General features: G+C 41.2%; 1 protein-coding gene across 1 annotated transcript in view; it reads left to right on the forward strand.

The window, feature by feature from the left end:
• nell2a (neural EGFL like 2a) overlaps window positions 1–20,716 on the forward strand; it is a 130,306-nt gene that overhangs the window by 56,257 nt on the left and 53,333 nt on the right. The window contains exon 13 of the mRNA XM_033635465.2: window positions 11,545–11,670. Within this exon, the coding sequence (XP_033491356.1) occupies window positions 11,545–11,670 (126 nt within the window). The remainder of the gene's footprint in view (window positions 1–11,544; window positions 11,671–20,716) is intronic.

The following is a 20,716-nucleotide window of genomic DNA, read 5'->3' on the forward strand; positions in this document are numbered from 1 at the left end:
AGGCTAAACAGAAACAGCTACCACTGCCAACGGCTATAGATCCCAACCATTGTGTTGTCACATTACAGAAACTAAATATTAAAAATATATAATTGCGTTAGCATTAGGGTTAGCTGTAATAATATTTTTTATCTTGATTTTAACTTTGGCCTTCCTTATTTTATCTTTTACTAGATGACATTTTATGACATTATTTGTTTTATTGTTTTAAATGTGTGTAGTTTTATTGTACAGCACTTTGTAACTGTGTCTGCGAAAGATGCCATATAAATAAAGCTCATTATTATTATTATAAAATAGAAACATTTTGCCAAAGTAGTGACCTTTTTCTACTGGTTCTGTGGCATTTCAAATCTGATGCCTGCAGTGCGCCGTAGGAGCAACAATTGACACATGTCAAAAGAAGCACGTCGTTTATCAAGTTCAGTGTGTTTAGGCCTTAAATTTAATTTGTCCTCCAGGAAGTCACTGTGCCTGGTCAAGCGATATTTTTTACCCACAGACAGAGCCAGGCTAGCTTTTACCCCCTGCTTCCAGTGTTTATGCTAAGTAAAGCTAACAATTTACTAGCTGTAGCTTCATATTTATATAGACATAACAATGGCATCAGTCTTCTCATCCATCTCCCAACAAGACAGCAAATAAGTGAATCCCAAAATGTTAAACTGTTCCTTTAAAGTACTAATAAAGCTATGTGTATATTATGTATAATATATGTATAAATTTCCTCCTTTAAAATACAATTCTTGAGACACAAAAAGGGCTTAAAGCAACACCAAGCACCAATTTCCACAAATATTGTTTAATTTTATAAAAAAAACATTTAAATTCAACATATAAAAATTCACCTGTCAGCCAACTATAATTCAATATTTGATCCAGTGACACTCCCCTAAAACCAATACAGGCATCCTGTAACAATCCTGTAATATCCTCTGACACCTTTCTCCACCCATGAGGAACCAAGGCCAACAGTGGAGATTATTTGCTGAGTGGGACACTGTTTGGCCAGCAGGGACAGCTCTTTGTCTCCTTGCTCTTTCCTGTGACTGCCATTTATCTGGCCACGAGGGAACTGGCTACTGAAGAATATCAGACAATGTTTTGGCAACCCTTGTCCCTGTGCCGTTTATTGAAAGCCCATCTGCTCGAGTAAGTGAGCTGGTTAGGGATGGATAGATGAGGAAAAGACAGAATAAAAGAGAGATAAAGAGAAGGAGAGGGACCGCTGGTGGAATGGCACTGACTCGGGTGTCTTTGTGGGACATCCAGAGGCAATGCCAGTGTTATCTCCCTACTCCCAGACCTTGGTATACTGCAGTATGGAACACAGATAATGAGGACGCACCCTATTAGAAATTACATGTTATGCAAATGGAGAGGGATAAGCTGGTGTTTCCTATCTACATAGTTACAGGATGACTTGCATGAGCAATAGTGGGAATATTAAAAATGTCAATGAAAAGTTATGACCTCCGATGATATAACAGCACTTGGCATGTATGGCATACATTTTAATATAAACATATGGATGAATTGATTTATGTGCTGGGTTGTCATACTTCAAGAAAGCAACACTTCCAAGCTAACTTGTCCCACTGGCTCCTGTGACGCAATGCAATCTCTAAATTAGGATTTGTTTAAAGGATAAGTTTGGTATTTTCCTGGTTTTTCTATTTTCGTGTGCTTAAATGACTAATAGGACGAGTTATGAGCGAGTAACTACTCATGGCATGTTTGTACCATCAATTTACGTCCATTAAAAGTGCTTGTTTTTGCCACTGACAGGCTCAGATTGTTATTCTAAGTGTCTGGCAACTTGTGGAAAGCATCCCTACAGAGATAGACCTTTTTGTTAAGGAGTAAGATCCTTTATGTTTAATCCTGAAACAGCCCTGAGATCGCCAACTCCAAATTCACCAGACCCCATTTAAAGTAAATAAACAGGACTTTTAGTGTGTATAGAGCCGTTATATTTTCACACCTTAACAAGAATTAACAAGAGTATTTTTTCCACCAAACCAGAGTTGGTAATAGCTGGAACAGTGAAAAGACAAATTAAGACGGTTTTGGTGAGTTTTATTTTGTTTCTGTCGACTTTGAATGCAGTGTTTTTATGGGAATAAAATTAGTGCATATTCAAATGGAGTCTGGTGGGATTGGTGAGAACAATTTTATTATAATAAATCAAATTTTATTAAAAAAACAAAGTTACAAAGTGCTTTACATTGTGGATTCTGGATTTAAAACAATGCAGGATTCAAGAAAACTAAATGAGGCAATTTAAGAAACTACAAAGAACAATAAAAATAAGATAAAGGTAAAATACCATCACTGAAGCAGAGAAGCAAAGTTGGCAACTAATTGCCTTATAGATTGCACTGAGGTACAGCAAATCAAACAATTAGAGAAAAACGAAATAGAAGAATACAATAACCAGTAATTGTATTGGCTTTTTAATTCTGTTATTCATTTTAGGCATGTTTCTGGTTTAAAAAAGGATTTTACTCTTTGCCAAAGAATTCGACCTCTGTAGGGATCCTTGCCTCAAGTCTTTAGACACTTAAAGTGAAAATCCGAGGCTGTCAGTGGCAAAACAAGCACTTTAGTTTGATGTAAATTAATGGTGCAAACATCCCCGAGTAGTTACCCTGCAACCCGTTTCCCCGTAGCTGTCTGCAGCACTCTCATCAAAATTGGACCAGTTTCAATATTTGTTGTTACCATTAGTCACTGAGAGTGCTTTCAGACCCAGAGTTGTCTTGCTTTGGTCTGAATCAGGGACTCATTTAGTTAGAAAGTTGCATAATTGCCGAGAGTTGGTTCGTGTTCTCACGGCAGCATTTACAAGCGGACCAGATCAAATGCCTTGCACAAGAAAGCTGCTCTTGATTGGTCAGAATTTCCATGCGGGAAAAATCCAGGAAGTAAACAAAATGTTGAAGAAGAGTACACTTGCAAGATAAATGTGACACTTTCTAATGTCACAATGGAGGGACAACTACGCAGGTTGATTTTAGCGCTGCTCATCGTGGACTATATTGCTGTCATTGTTCATTTTAGTCAAACCATACAGTTTGAAAACGAGGCGCGGCTCCAACTAGAAAACAATGTTTTGATGCATTGGATGTGCTGAATGTGCATATTAAGGCAGTACAGGAGGAGGTGCACATTAATAATCCTCCAGGACTGTAACATGCTCATGTTTAACCCAAACAATGTGTCATGTGACTACAGTTGGTTCAGATCCAGGTCGGAACACGTTCTCACCACAAACGAACCGCACCAGAGTTCGTTTGTAACTGGACTGAGACCACCTCTTCAAGAAGGTCTTGGTCTGGTTGTTTTGGTGCACACCTGAGTGTGATTGCTGTGTTCACACCTGCCCAAACAAGCCACACTTAGGGGCAAACAAACTTGAGTTGAATTGAACCGAACCAAACAGGGCAGGTGTGAAAACACCCTTGAAACACAAAAACATAGGAAAATAAGGTCCATGTTGAAAAATACCAATCTTAACCTTTAATTGTCTTTCTGAAAAAGTGAATAATGTTTGTGAAGTTTACTGTTTATATTCCAACATAACTGAGTACAGCGCTTGCTATTACAATTTGAATCCTTGGGGATTTTGACAGAGTTAAACAATGATTCATTTGTTGGTAATTAAAAGCTACAGCTCCCATAATGTAATTTTCAGTCTGGCAGCATAGTATGTTTCCTCTTTATCCTTTATTATCCTTTATTATCCTTATGCTCGTCTGTTTTTAGACTATATTTATAGATCCACTTAACTGCAGCAGAACATCTTTTCTTCTTAGCTGAACTGTTTACTGCGGAGTTAGTCAGTTCGCTGTGACGTCACTGTTAGGTGTGGTTAGAGAGCACACTTCTGACCATACCAACCCATCAGTGATGCTGTGTGTGGTTACATATGCAGCACACATGAGACTTAAATCTAGAATGGGCAGCGAAACACTGCGTTATAGCCTTGAATCAGGTCACTGTTTAAAAAGACATAATAGGGTTTGCTGTAGCCATGTGTAGACGAGGTAAATTGACAAGGCCATACTCATAGCTCCCACTAGACTGGCCTGTGATGGTCTCGGCTTGTGGGACACGGAGTTTATTGAAGAGTTACTCCACACTAGCTTTTGGAAGATGAGGAGTAGTGTTAAAAAAGCACCGTCAGTTTGCAGTGCATGCAGGATAATTAGAATGGGTGCTGTTTCTATCGAGAGGTGTATGAGAACAGAAGTATTACATGAACAACAATGTCACATTGCTTTGTGAAAAGCTACAATCCCTTTCTGGATAAATGGAGTGAACTGCGCAGGAGTCATCCTGTTAAGCAAAATTATGCCGTAGTGCTGGGTTTTTAGTAGTTGGATTATTAAAAAATGCCAGTGTGATTTTGAATGAAGGTCTTCTTACACCTGGAGCTAAACCAGTGAGTTCTGATTTCACACAGCTCTCTAAATACTGAAGTAGTAGCTTGCTGTTATTTTTTTCTGACAGCAGGAACTAGAGAAAAGCTCCCTCTTTATGCATAACAAGGACGTTTTTTGTCCTGATAATACAAAATTACCCACCCTCCTCAGGTATGACTATGATTGATTCAGTAGTTATGCAGGAATGCACAAAGGTGATGGAGAAAAAATAAAAACGACAGCTATTTTCTAGCCATCTATCGTGGCGTGGCAACAGATTGACCCCAACCACTCCATTCAGCGATAAAAGCCGCTGCTGACTCTTAGCCAGCCTTCTTTGCTCGGCACGTCACGTGTGTCCATGTGACAGGCCAATCAAGAAAATGGAGTGCGTTAATGGAGACGGAGATGGTCACTCTCCCCCCACGCGTTCGTGCGGCGCCCCTCATCATCTCACCTCCTAACATATTGTTTTAGCAAACGTAACTGCTGTCACCGGGGGCGGGATGGATGGTGTCTTACAGTTAATAGGCTCTAAATCAAAGCTGCAGCATGGACGGCCAATCGCGAAGCTGGAAACACTGTCACCTAAGACCTCCGCTCAAGGTTACCATTGCGATTGCGGACGGACTGAATTTGTTCTGTTGCTGTCTGTCTCTTCAGTGACAGTTAATACCTTTCACTGCTTTCTCTCCTCTTCTGTTCCTCTGCCATCTAAATCTCTTTCTCCTGCTATCTCAAATGTTCACTCTCGTACGCACACACTCCACACTTTTCACCACTTTTACTTCACACTGGCCTTTTCTCATTCTATAATCTCTCTCTGTTTAATCCACTACTTTGCCTGCCCTTTTCTCTCCACCTCCTTCTGTCCTCCCTCTGTATCTCTCTCTCACATCACTATCTCAGTCATTCGCCCTCTCCCCAGCTGTCCCATCTCCTTTTTCTGTCTAGCTCTACAGTACAGCTTGTCGTGACTCTGTCTTTGTCTCTAATTCAGTTCTGCTCCTTACCTGCCCTGCTTTCTGCCCTTCCCTCTACTTTCCATTTTCTCCCTAACCTCTCTACCTCTCTGTTTCTCTCTGTCAAAGCCAGTTGCAGGGTTTAATTAGCCTGCCTTCATTTGGTGAAGGACATGTGTACTTTCATAGGTGGTCGGCGATTGTCTGTCTGCCTCATTTATCCATAAAGCTTTTGAATAGCTGGAGGCAGCAAGTATTGATGGAACCGTGAAAGGAGGAAGACCAAGGAAATGTGAATGCCACAGTTGTAGGCAGATGCTGTGCTCTTAGTTTGTGGGTTGGTGGGCGGTGCTCCACCCAAGGACATGCGAGCCGAGTGAATGCCAATGCAAATCTATTGAAATTCAATTTCAAGTGCACTTCGCAAAAACACCTGCCACAGAACATATTCAGAGGTGAATGTCCTCTTGTGCTCCCACAGACACTGAATACAGTGAATGAATAATAAATTGGTAATGTCAAGGACCATGGAGCTTGTCTCTCAAAAAGTGCCTACGTTTGACCTGTGCTATCAACAGGAACAAGGCCCCGGAGCATATCACACAGCCGGGTTTGTTCAGATCAACTTGTATTTGCATCGAATTGCATTTGGTTGCATCACATTATCAAGATTATTTTGTTTACCCTGGCAGTGTTGTGCATCTTCTGTCTGATGGTTTGGCATGCAGTTTAGAACCCAGGAATAGCTGTTGCTAAGGCAACAGCTAATATGGATCCAAATATGGAATCATGAGAGTGAGAAGGAAATACAAAAGACAATCTAATAAATGATATTCTTAAAGCTACACAAACTGAGTTTTAATTAATAGGGTGCCGAACGCCTTCCAAACAATCTCACAGAGACACGGTCCCGATACAGCAGTGATTTATCAAGCTGTCATGCTAACATGTTAGCAACCAGTTGCCCACTTATATATCCAGTGGAGACAGAGCAACATTAGCTATAGCCTGTCCCAGACATCTGAATCACCGCCTACAGATTTGTTCTGTGATTCAAATAGCATTGGTCGTTGTGCTCATTGATGGCTGTTTCCCACGTTTAGAGAAATGATTGACTGATCAAAGCCTAAAGATTAAGAATGGGTACCATCTACATTCACGATAAAGCAGCTATATAGGTTGTTGCAGTGGTATAGTGGAGAGTATACACCTATCAGCCAAAAAGCCATTTTAATATATAGGAGAGTATACCCACTATCTCCTCAGCAACCTACCCATCTACCTCAAATATTAACTGCTCCTTGCGACCACTAGTGCAGCTTCTGTGGCAACAGGCAGTGACACTGGCAGGACAGATATGTCACTCTACTGATTGGGTCAGGAAAACAGGAAATCAGTTGACAAGGACACAGTGTCAGGCTGAATGAATGAAGTGAAACAAAACAGAAATTCAGTCTAATTATCAGGCTACATGAGTGCCCCATTGAAATCTTGAAATCACATTTCTGGCCACCTGATGCACTCATTTGTGTTTCGGCTCCAGTGTTTAGCTTTCTGTACTTAACTTTATTCACCAGTCACTCATTTCCTTCCTCCTTCAATTGTTTCATGTTAGGCAAAAGCTTTTCCGTTGGCACTTTTGGCTGCACTGAGCGAAACCATGTTGCTTTGATTTGCGTTATTACCACTTTAAGCCCAGTTCAGACCAAAGATTCATGATGAGACGAGTTGAAACTTGCAACTACTAGCAGTGTGCCCTTCTGCAACATTCCGAAAGCCTGCCAGTTCACACCAATGCAACCGGATGAGATGGTGTATCATCTCTATGCAACAACTCTCTGTACTTCCGTTCTGGTTCCCAGCTTTTCAGGCTTATTTTATAGCAAAGTGTGATTTGTAGCTGCTTAGAATATGAAGGAGGATGGTGAAAGTGAGATACTGGCTACAGTTGCATTTGTAGTAGTGATGAAATGGCAAAAAACAAAAACAAAACAAGCATGAGATGGGGATCGGTGGGGACAGAGCACCAGCTGCAGCAAGCAAACATGCCGTCTGTGGTCATTTTGACTCGACCAGCAGACTTCACTACAAGCCAATTGACTGTTGAAATGGGTGACGAGCTTTACACTCTAAAACTAGCCATGGGCAATTTGACTAGCTGAGTTGCAGGTGACACTATCAGCCGTCTTGAGTTGAGCTTAGAGTGGCCAGTTCACACTGCTGCAACTTTTCTCTGTAACAAATCATTGGTCTGAACCAGGCTTTAAATGTATGCCTGAGATGGAGCATCTCTGGAGTCGGGTCAAAGCGCACCCCTCTAAGCAGGTTGCGGTGACATCAGATGGGCTTTGTCATCATTCACGGACAATGTAGCATCAGCATTCAGTGATGATTTAACTGATTTTCAATCGATAAATGGTAGATACTAAGCAAAATTGTAACATAAAACTGAAAGTCCATGGTAGCCGGCTACCAATAACTGTTGCACAGCACAAGAGAAAACAGTGCTGAAAAGGGCACTGCTTTTAAATGTCATCAATTCAAGACGAGTGTGTCATCAGTTTAAGACACAACTTTAAGCAGGTAGCCCTGTTGTAAAGAGATGCAGCTCCCTGCTGCGCTGGGATGAAGCATGAGTGAAACTGAGTAAAACCAAGATGCATATTGTCCTACTTTAACAGATGCAACAGGAGAGTGAGCGAGATGCATGCAGCCACACAAACCTCAAAACAGGTCTAATCAGGCACAATAATTAAAAACACTTGTGTGGTTTTAACATGGGTGTGTAGGGGGTTAATATGACACACTGTATATGGGCACTTCAGTACATAGGACTCATATTTAAGAGCACAGTTAAAGGGCTCACACCATGGTGTACACACACAGGTGTTCTCACTTATTTTTCCTGATTACACCTCTTAATCAGGAGTGTGTGGACATGTACAGACTGTGCTGATTGATCTCCTTCACTTCCCTGATGGACCTCATACACCTTTATCATTGTTTTTATACATGAAATTTGTTGACCTCATGTAAGTCCCAGCATGCCTCTGCCAGACCGAGCAGAGGTTTAATCATCTAGAATGATTAAAAACACCTGTTTGTGTGCAGAGCCCATTAGATTAACTTCTCCAGTGGCATAATTCTTGCTCTACAGTATCTACTTAAAGCAAATAATATTTAAAGTATGCTCAAGCACACAGATGAACTGAATGACCAGAAGTGATCTGGAGAAAAGCAGCGGAGCCGCTGTGTTGGAGTGCTTTACTTTGAATAGATTGAAAATCGAGTGGTGCAACCTTAAGTGCTTCACTGCCCGCCTCTCATGGACCCTCTGCTTTTCGACCTCTGTCTGCCTCTGATGAAGACAAATAGCCTTTTCCCACTGGCAACCAGGACAAACTGCAAAAAAGTGGTTCCCAGGATGAAACACCTGAACTAGGCCACAATATAATGATAGGGATGTCATCATAACAGTGCTGTGCTTTTTATTGAAAATCAAGTCCTCCCAAGAAGAACGACAGCATTGGTTGTCTCAGCAAGTGCCCCAAATTAACATGTTTACGCTGAAAAAGCCCCCTAGTGGTCGCAGTAATTATGACGATAGCGAAGTTAAGTGGCAATGTTGAGGAGACCGTTGTTTGTTTCTTGTTTCCAACCTACAGTAACCTTACCCCCCTTTTTTTTAGAAGACATGACCACCATCATTTTCTGACCTTAACTCTTTGAAACCTGAGCAAATTGGTTTGATTTCTTTAAAAAACATGAGAAGGGAGCGTCAGTGGCTTAATGGATAGAGCAGGTGCCCCATGTACAAGGCTGTTGCTGAGCGGCTCGGGCTCGACCCCAGCCTGTGGCCCCTTGCTGCATGTCATTCCCTCTCTCTATCCCCCTATATGCTCAGCTTTCCTATCAATTAAAGGCAAAAATGCCTCAAAAAATATCTTTAAAAAAAAAAAAAAAAAAAAAAAAAACATGAGAAGAAGGCAACAAAAGAAGTAATGACCCCAAAATTTGCAGGACATTAGTAAAGAGAGGAAATTAAAAGGAAATCACCTGGAAAAAGTGTTTAAAAATAATAATAATTCTGTATTTTAATTTTAAATATGCAATAATAATAAATATAAATATAATTTTCTTTTTTTCCCTATTTTTCAAAAATAATTTTCTAAATCTGTTATTTTTTTGCCATTTGTGGGGCATTTTTTTACCAGGTTGCTCACCGCCTTATTTTCCAAGTTGTTTTTTAAAGAAATCACACTAATTTGCGCAAAGTTCAAAAGTTTAAATACCTGTGAAGGGCGTCTGAAAGCAGCACAAGTAATGATGTTGCTCCGGGTTTCGGGCTCTATGAAAAATTTAGAGCAGAGCGATTCTTTACATGGAGGTGGCTGAGGCGGCAGCTAGCAGCTAACGGTACTAACTTCACAAACAGCACTAAACAACAGCAACAGTGCTGACAGAGCTAACAGTGTTGACCAGGAGAGATCAGAGGGTGGGCGCTATGCAGTGGTGTAGTGGAGTGTATACACAGGTATAAGGGGTATACTCACCTGTCTCTTTTGGCTATTTCTCACCTATTAGCCAAAAGCCTCTCCCCTCTGTATAACCTACCCATCTATTTAGTAGTGCACCCAATTAATCAAGTACCACTACACCACTGGCGCTAAGCTTCTGTTACGCTGCTGTACCTGTATCAGCAGTAACTGCTTTATGAGCGTGGTGCAAAGTGGCAGCAATGTGGCGACTGGTGTTACTGAATTCTGTGACCCAACCCCTAAAGCCAAACCACTCAGCAACTCACAAAACTCAGTGTTTTTTAAGGGAGTCTGGTACTAGGACACAGAATGATAAATAAATGTTGCATACAGAACATTTAACTACGTGTTTATTACTGTAACCTGACAACAAAGCTCCCCTTACCTTGTTTTATCCCACAATGATCTTTCCCTAAAACAAATAACCTACAGTCATTTCTGTGCTTAAATCTTACCAGACATAATTGTGGCATTTTCATCATATCATAAAATCATAGAGCACATTTATCAACAGTGATATGTGACAGTGTTGGAAGGCACAGACAAATGATGTTGCCCTGCTGATAGAAGACTTGCTGTGAAAATCACTCACACAAAGCCGGATCTTTTTTTTTTTTTTTTTTTTTTTTCTCTTTATACAAACCACCAGTGACTACATGTTAATGTCTTCTTATCTCTAATTAGAAATTAATGAAAGCCAAAGTCAATTATGGCCCGCTCCACCATCTTTGATGAATTCAGGAAGCTCCTAAACATCAACACCAACTTTGTAGAACCAGACAAGACAACAAGCTCGGCCAGCTAATTTATTTGTATAATCAGAAGGCGAACTGGTGGAACACCAACAAACGTGCATCAGCAAATAAGATAAGTAAGCTTAATGTTTGTGCCTGCACATCAGAATATTGTAAACAAATTAAGGCTTTTTTTCCTGTACATACACTCGCTGTCACAGCCTTTTCAAACGTTTCTGTGCTGTCGGATGAAGTAAAAATTATTAATTTAATGGTGGCTGTCTCCCAGATGTATTCAGGCCTACACCTAAAGACAGGCCAGACTTTTCTTCCACAGCAATTCTGGTTTCCCATTCCTTTCTCCACACAACTAGGAAGCATTATACAGTCCATCATGAGATGCACTTTTCACAGATTTAGCTTGATAGTTTGGAAAACATACGTTCCACCATTGTTGAAAATGTTAACGTACGTCAGAAACAGTAATGCCTCATTATGTTAAATTAATAATGAGGTCATTTACAATGTGTTTCTGTAGGGGAGGGTGATGAAGCTGTTGAACGTCACTTAATCAACGCAAATCAGAATCGATGTCTTGCTCTTGAGGTTTGACATATCAATGCAGACAGCATTGTTTGATCTGCACCACAAGAGAGTGTCTACAATCTGCCAGCAAATATTGTATTTTTTATATAAAGGTCTGTTGATATCTATGACATCATTAACCCTATACTTACCTTTTGAGGTGAAGAGTTCAAAAGCATCACCTGGAAACGAATTACATTTGCAGACTCTGATGCACTTGATAGAAACGTTGAAAGGAAGCCACATCTAACCCAGCTTTGTTCTCCTCCCTCTCTCCTTCTCTCTCCCGTCTCCTCAGATATTGATGAGTGCGCTGAAGGAAAGCACTACTGCAGGGAGAACACCATGTGCGTTAACACCCCCGGCTCCTTCATGTGCATCTGCCATACAGGCTACATCAGGATCGATGACTATTCCTGCACAGGTGAGTTCCTCCGCTGACCTTTTGACAGGCTGGAATCACGTGGAGAAGGCACTCTGTTTTTTATTCTGGCTTTGTGAGCTTCAGCCAGAGCAACCATTTTGTGTAGGGAGTTGCTAGCAGACATGAAGTAGGTACAAATAAGGAGGATGTTTTGTCTTAATGGGCGTGGAGAGGAGGAGAAACAGGCAGGTATAAAGAGATTTAATTGTAGGTTTCTACTACAGGAGCTTTTAAAGCATTTTATACATCTACAGTGGGTTATTGCCAGTTAGAAATGATTTTATTAGCATCTTTAGTCATACACTGGAGGATGATGTTTGATTTCATTATGATAAATGCTGCAACCAAGAGACACACAGACTTACAGAGACAGAGAGAGGAACAGGCATTCAGATATAAACACAGTGAGTTATCAGTGTCAGAGTGCAGCGTGAGACAGAACAAGGAAGCTGTGTGATAGAAAAACATGCTACGACAGAGAGACATAGTTATAATACAACACCTGTAAAACACACTGTTAACCTTAGCAACGTGCTACACCTCCTCTCCCTTTTTTCCTGCTCGTCGTATTCCAGACGGCGCCCGGTTAGACACACTAGTGTGTGAATCTGTCACCCTGCAATTATGCACGGTCTGTTCATTTGATATGCATAGGGATGAACATCTCAGTTTGATTTGCTCCTATTGGTTTTGCTCTGATTACTAGCACCACATTGAAATAAAACACACGCAAATCAATACCAGCTTCACTGCTTTATGATTCAGCATAAGCTAGCAGTGGAGAAAAGATTGAACACTGAGGGAAAGTGTCGAATCAATTTGGGTTTGCTTTGTGTAGATTACAAAGAGCATCTTAAACTCAACAATTTCAGAAATTTATTCTATAAAAAAAGCATTAATATGAATCTCTAAACTCTATTATATTGTGAGATAAGCCAGTTGTTTGCTATGTGACATATTTGTAGCTGAAATCTTTAAAAGCGATGCTGATACTTGGTGTGAAGACTTCTGTGCTTTGAAAACTTTACTTTGAAAAAGAAAAAGATTAACTTCAGGCCTCTTTGGAAATGTAAAAATGTCTGTGGTGGACTTTCGGCCTTTTTTGTGTGTGCGTGTGAGGGTACAGTCTTCTTCTGGCGTGTGAAAGTACTGTGTGCGTGTGATAAGGAGAGGGAAATTCACTGAGAACCTGAGAAACAGACAGACTGTGAGTGGAGGCGGCAGACCCATTTGTTCCTGATCAAAGTTGAAGCCAAAGTCAATTTCAAAAGCAAACCAAATCAATCTGAAAAGATTGCGTGGATGATTCACAGTCTTTGTTCTCTGTCTGTGTTGTGGGTGATTGTGGTAGTAGCCCTGCTTGTTCATAATAGTGTCTTCCACTATAGGTTGCCATCAGGTTATATAAGGCACATTTTTATAGGTAGGAGAGAAAATACCTGTGTTACATCACCCTGATTGATCTAAAAAAAACCCATCAGATTCAGGTGCCCACACTTTCAGTATGGTACCTTTGGAACTAAAAGTAACCCTTCAGACATGGTACCTAGATCTCAGGTCCACTTGGCGTTTCCACCACAAACAGTGCTCTATTATGTGAGCAGGGTTGTTTTCAGTCACTGCTCCATCCAGCACTCTGTATTTCCTCATTTATCAGTCTCCGCCTGGTTTATCATCCACAGAGCAAGATTGCACGTCAACATTTTCAGAACTAAACAGAGTGCACTTAACATAATCTGATCGATCCACTCATTGCTAAAAGTGTACATGTAAAAGTAACGTTTCACCTTAAAAGTTGCCGGCAGTCAGCCCAGTAAATGAAGTTATTTTGTCTCAGACTACAGCTGCTGCAAGAAAACATCCTTACATTTTCAATTTCAATTTTTCAGTCAATTTTAGCCCAATATCACAAATCACAATTTGCCTCACAGGGCTTTACAGCATACGACATCCCTCTGTCCTTTGGACCCTCACAGCGGATAAGGAAAAACTGTCACAGTACAGGGGTCAAGTGTGGTCAAGTGCAAGTTACACCCAGAAACCTTTAGCTTTACGCTGTTACCACCTTACGCTGAGGTTAACGCAACAAGTAGATTGTCATGTGAGTCAGTCACACTATGACAAGCGGTAGGCTATAACAGCAACAGAGAGACAGCTGTGCAACGGATAAGGACGGTGTGTGTCAGCGTTGTTCTTCTGTTGTAGGATATGTAACAGATGTGCTGATAACCAGGATTAAAAATGTCTGGGTGCTTTGATTGTTTAACTATAGCCATGGTGGAAATCATCGAAATATACCTTCTTATGCAAGTTTTATTTTTATTGGTTTTATTTATTTTATATTTTCACTTTGATGGCATAAGAGATGCTTTTCAATTTTGTAGCTTATTGTGACCTGTAGTTTGGGAAATTGTTTATTCAGTGTAATAGAGAAGTGTTTGAAATGTTTCCTATTGGAGAATTGTTTCTGTCTTTGACACTTGGACTACTGTCTGTTCTAAATTAAGAAAAAAAAACCCAGAACATATCCTTATGTATTTGGGTTTTGTTCTGCTGTACCAAACTCACACCAAACAGGAATGAATCACACAGCTTGACATTTGTGTCACACCCTTACACCCTCACCGTTACACCTCTACCATGCTTGCATTTGGTAAATGGTAAATGGACCTGTACTTCTAAAGCACCTCTCTAGTCTAGTAGTTTTTACACTCAAGTCACATTCACCCATTCACACACACATTCACACACTGGTGGCCAAAGCTACCATACAAGGTGCCTACTCAGGTTTTTTTTTTAACACACTCACACACCGATGGAACAGTCATAGGGAGCAATTTGGGGTTCAGTGTCTTGCTCAAGGATACTTTGACAAGCAGACTGGAGGAGCCTGAGATCGAACCGCTGCTCTTCCGATTAGTGGACAACCCACTCTACCTCTGACAGTTGACAGTTGTTGTTTCAACAAGTGTAAAAGCAGCATATATCTGCTGCGATTGAAACACTACAATAAGAGCGTTTTATTGTGAAGTAAATTAGTAACTTTGATATAAGAAACAAAGCTATTTCTAAACAGGAAAACACATCCCACTTCCCTAAAGAGGCCCAACAGGGAAAGGTTCAAATGGCTGAACACGCCACATGCTATTGTTTTGGTATTAAAAGTCAGATAGACAGTCACAACAGTGAAACAGCTGTTGTGGATAAATGAGGCAACAGCATCTGTGGTTTTAGCCATAAAGTCAATGAGATAGTCCCAAATGGGGCCAAGCTACTTCACATAGCAGATGATAATGTATATTGTTTTTTTAAATTATTATTATTTGGGATATTTTATGCCTTGAGTAGACAGTGATAGTGGAGAGATGATGGATGGATTAATACTTATTAACTCCTCCAATAATGTATTTGATGAACTCAGCCAAAAATCATATGATGCTCTGCGGTTGTTCAGGTGGGGATTCCAGCACAAAGTAATTTTAACTTGAAGGAATCAAAGTCTACAAAGTTCTCGCACGCCAGAAATTCTTCAGCAGGTGCTTTAGAACCATACAACAGAGAAATCCTGTGCTCTGATGATTATTTTATTCGCCTAATCAGATAAAAAATATATATGGTGTTTTAATGATTTTCTCACTTGTACTTCTCAAACCCTCACTGGCTTAAATACATTAAGACAGTCTATAATTTTTTACCTGATGAAGGTCTGAGGAGTGCTCAGCTGTGTGCAGGATTTTTTAGTTTTTCATTGTTAAAGTTTTTGGCATTGTCACCTTATTAAATAGGAAAGTATGGAGGCAGAGAGAAAACCATAAGGACTTTGTAAGGACTGTTTTAAAGTCACCTGTCTCACAGTGTCTATTTAAAGTTATGGCTTTGTTATAATGCCAAATACAGGACCACACGTAGAGTAAAATACATAAAAATCTGAGTCAGTAATCCCTCCATAATGTAATGTCTCTGTCCTTCATCGAGAATAATGCAATGTCATTCTGCAGTGATGAGTAGCAGATCCGCCTCATTCCTTACCAGTTGTTTGCAGCTTGTGAAACACGATGCTAAGTAGCTCCCTGTGTGCATCATCTCCGAAGAGGAGGCACCGCGCTGCATTTCCTCAGTGTCAGTAATTAAAAAAGCAATTTGCACCAATGCAAACTAATTCAGCAGCAGCAGAGTGAAGGGGCTGGCTGCCGCCTGCGCTGTGCGCCGGAGGATTTAGGCCCACAGCCTCCCTCCCTGCCGTGCCATTGGAGTTTGAATTAAAGCCGTAAGACTCAGCAGCACAGCGAACACCCGGCGAAGACTCCCATTTCCTGCTCCATCTGGGACCCCTGTAGAGTTTCTCTCTTCCCCTGTCAATGGAAATCAGGAAATAATAGAGCATAGTTGAGGATTTGTGACTTTGTGTCTTTTTTATGAGCAGGCTTCTGAAAAGCATAAACAAGTTAGAACTGAGATTGAGGAATAGATATTTAAGGGAGTAACAAATGCACATTCATCTCTTTCTTGTGCTGTTTTGATTTATTTAGAGAAAGAAACCTCCTTGCTTACTCAGTCCTTTTCCATATTATCTTTAGACTGTACCTTATGTGATTTCACTCACTGCGTTTTCTGTAATCTTCTGAACTGCGGGCGAGTTTTATTGTTTTACTCATTTGTCTTTCTTCCACTGTGTGCTCATTCCTCAGATTCACAATGAAGATTAATACCCTAAAACCCAGTGGATTAAACTGTGTCACTGTATTTTATGTAGTTTCCTATTAAAACGTCTTCAAGTCACTGCAGCGGAATACACAGCTATGCGTCTCCTTATAAAAGTCAATTTGTGTGATTAAACCGAGGCTTATGCAGAGGCTTGACGTAATGACTTTTTCCCTGCTTCGGTCAAATTATCGTCGCAGCCTCCTTACAGAGTTATTGGACTATCATCTCCCACACATTCGCCATCAGAGCGAGCTTGATACTCGCCACAATCACTACTGCGGGCGCATCTCACCTCTTCGCCAATATTAGGAAGATGAATTACAGCCAAATTACATGTCAACAATAACATTCAGGGCTCTTAAATGAAAAAATTAATAAACGCTGGAAAACACAGCAGGGTGCTTGTTCTTATATGTGTTCATATGCAGGTTTAGTGTCACCACTCTTGTCCTGGTGGCAGTAATTGACAATTAAAAAAGGGAAGATGCTAAGTTTGTAGCTGCAGGAATCTGCTGCTTATTAATAGCGATTGAACATCTGCTTCTGTTTGAAAAGAGTCCAGAGGGAGTGCTGGTTCCTCTAAGTTGCCCACAGAAGAAATATTACAGCTGTGGAAGGAAACATTAAACCGCCCCCTTCAGTACCTATTGACACTGTACATTCGCTTGATATACGAGCGTCTTTATCATCCTCAGTGGCTTTCACCAATTAACGAGTCGCAAACTCAGCAGAAACAATGTCCCGGTATTGATAGTCATATTTCCACATGCATTACAGTGTCGCCTGAGAACCAGTCTGCCTTGTAAAGAGGATTAAGTTGACTGTAGTTCATTTCATGGCTCAGTGTTTATGTGCAGAGTAGTGGATTAAAGGACTGATCCACAGATTTAAGCCTGGACGAAACAGCATGGAGCCCTGGTTATATTTCTCCTCAGCTTGTCAGGGGGTCAGCGAGCTCAGACAGAAGTCTGTATTTTACATGAAGACCACCTGCAGCGGAGGAGGTCGCAGGTTCAGATCCCAGCTGGTGGTAGACTTGAACACGTGGACTTTATGTACTTGTTTAAATGAAATATGTGCAAGTGAATGTCCTGACGTGGCCTGGGCTCCACATCCAGTGGAGCCTTTAGCAAAAGAAACATCCCCCAACTTTCTTTGCCCCTTTCTTTGACTAGCACTTTATCCTTGATCTTGAAGGTCAAGATTCCTCCTCTTTCTTCCCCTCTACACTTCGTCTTTTCCCCAAAGTGCCCGAGGTGCTCCTCGCTCTGTGAGATTAGCAGCTAATCCATGAAAGGTAGCGGATTGGTTGTGCTCTCCCTTTGAATGTTATTAAAGGAGAATGTCCTGAGGTGTGCGTATGTGCTAGGTGCACATGTGCATGCGTGTGCTTGTGCCCGAGGTGTGTATATGCTGGGTGTGTGTCCTTGTTCTAATCCTGTGATAACCAGACCTGGGCCCCTGAGGCAGAAGAGATGGAGGGAGGGCTGGGCCGGGAAGGGGATGAAAGGATGGACAGGGGCCAAAGGTGGAGCAGGGGGTTTGACAACAACAGAGATCAGAAAAGAAGACTTTCAGCCTGACGACTCAAAGGGTATGGCATGAGGGGGAGGATTCGGATAAACAGAGTTTTTGCCTCTTTTTTTTCATGACATCTAAGTATTCTGCTCAAATAACAGCATCGCATGGGCAGATGGACTCACAAGACTTTAATTGCTGCTGATTGGTGATAAGTATTTGGCATTTTAAAGGGAGTTTTCTTGTAAACAAACAAAAGTCATGCTGACTTTTAGTGGCTCTCAATAAAACACATTGTATGTATTCTTGAGGTCTAATTAATGTGCCAAAATAATTTTCTTATGCATAAAACATTTGCAAAGCCATTTAGAGAAAGAAATACTGTGTTTATCTATTTTTGCCAGCTTGCAGTGTTCTTACGTGCCTTTGTTGGAACCATACAAGGTATAAAATAATGGGCGTAGCCATGGTGACGTCACCATTGGTTTGTGGACCCCCATTTTGAGACCTTGAGTTTAGCATTCGGCCATCTTGGATTTTTGGAGCGAGAGGTGACCAATTTTGGATGAGACGGTGACACTAACAAACTGCTAGCTTGCTTAGCATGATGCAATTACAGCAATGGTTAACTGTGATAATGCTAATGCTAATTTTCGCGAGTAAAAACTAGGCTCAGGCCAATATGGATGCACTTACTGGAAAAACTGAATATTTAATTCCTTAGAGGTTGTTTTTTAATACAACCAAGCACTTAACAAGACTTTTTTGTGCGACCAAAATGTTACAAATAACATTAATGAACTGAAAACGCACTGAAATAGCAACAGCTACAGCTCTACCTAACCAACGCTGTTGCCATGGTAGGTACTTGTCAACGGATGGTACCCACTTGTCACTCAAAGCGGCTACACCCTTCATGAAGCATAACTTTTAAGCCTTAGTGGTATTTTAAATGAGTGAGTTAAACCCAGTTCAGACCAATGATTTGCGACAAGACAAAACCGTTTTAGAACGTTGCAGAAAAAAGTTGCAACAGTGTGAACTGGTCGTCTAAGCTCGACTCAAGCCAGTTAATGGTGTCACCTGAAGTGAAGTCTGCTGGTTAAGTTAAAATGACTGCAGATCCGTGTTGGCTTGCTGCAGCAGGTGCTTCGTCCCCACAGAGCCCTCTTTTCCGTCCTCACAGTGTGCCAATGTTGGACCGTGGGTAGCTGCTGCTGCTCACTGTATGTGCTCATACCCCCACACACACCTATTCTCACTGACTGATAAATTGGTGCTGGTTTTTAATATTATTGTGGTATATTTATGATGAATACAGTCCATCTGATGCTCTTTTGTTTATGTTTTTGCCGTTTCATCACTACTACAAATGCAACTGTAGCCAGTATCTCACTATCGCTATCCTCACTCATATTTTAAGAAGCTACAAATTATATTTAACCATAAATTAAGCCTGAAAAGCTGCAAATAGAGTGGATGTAAAGAGAGTTGTTGCATAGAGATGATACACCATCTCATCCGGTTGCATTGGTGTGAACCATCAGGTTTTTAGAACGTTGCAGAACGGTGCATTGCAAGTAGTTGACTGTTTCAACCTGACTCGTTGCAAATCTTTGGTTTGAACTGGGCTTTATGTAACAATTCACCCCCCATACAGTCGTCATGATGGGGGAAATTAGCTTTCGAGACCAAAACCGATTATTGTACCAGGCTGTAAACATGTTTATGTCTGCTGTAAAGTTGTGAAGACTGACTCGCTCTTGGAGACAGCCTCAAGTGGCCATTTAAATAATTGCAGTTTTTTGCACTAAACGTTGGCTTCAGTTTTCAGCTGCAGACGTTGACGTTTGGCAAGTGTCGATTGAATAGCGTGAAAACAATTACATGCACGGCCAGGTGTCACTCTTTTTGTGGTTTTGTGTATTTTTTCCTCTTTGTCGCCCTTGCAGACAAGTTTTTCCCCGACACACGTATCATAAGTTTGTCGTACTTTCAGTCCAGTAATTGTGAAGTTGCAGTCGAGGCTCCAGTGTTTTCAGGAAAGCAGCCCAGCCAGGTCAGACCTCGGTGAGGCTGGTGTTGTTTTGGCAGAAGGTGGAGGGAGCCAAGCAGGAGGAGAAACGGCCAGCTCGAAAGAGAGAGAGAGATCCCTGGTGACAGGCTGTACATAATTGATTGTTTATCTGTCTGCAGCCTGAGCAGCAGCAGTCAGTGAGGAAATACCTACATACACACACACACACACACGCACATTTAGGGGATTTAGTTGGTGATTAAATTTAGAGTGCAGTAGTGTAATAAGCCTAAATATCCTAAATAACCAATAGAAAAGTAACCAATACTAAACTCAAGGGTCATGGTGATAACACACACACACACACACACACACACACACACACACACACACACACACACACAGAGCACCTGGTGGCTCTGCTGCCCTGTCTGTTCAGACTGACGGCTGGCTGTTCCCTCTGGCAGATGTGACCTTGTGAAAAAATAAAAAAAAAACTCCACCTTATTCTCCTTCCTCTCCCCTGTGCTCCTATTACTGTTTTTATATGCCTATGAGCAGACTTTAATTCTGCCCAACAGCAGGTGAGCGTGTGTGTATGTGTGAGATGCAGCTACAAGAGCAGCAGCAGCAGGCCCTCCTAAGTGCCCTTCAATCCATCTCACACACACATGCACACATACATCATACCCTCGATGGAGGAGCTCATCACAATGTCACTTTCAATTTGGATGAGCCCACGGTCTGTTCAGGAGATATAATGGATTGGATGATGGCAGGGAAATGGATGATGCGGCTCAGGTCTCC

Source organism: Epinephelus lanceolatus, chromosome 5 (genome assembly GCF_041903045.1).
Source record: "Epinephelus lanceolatus isolate andai-2023 chromosome 5, ASM4190304v1, whole genome shotgun sequence".
Lineage (NCBI taxonomy): Eukaryota > Metazoa > Chordata > Actinopteri > Perciformes > Serranidae > Epinephelus > Epinephelus lanceolatus.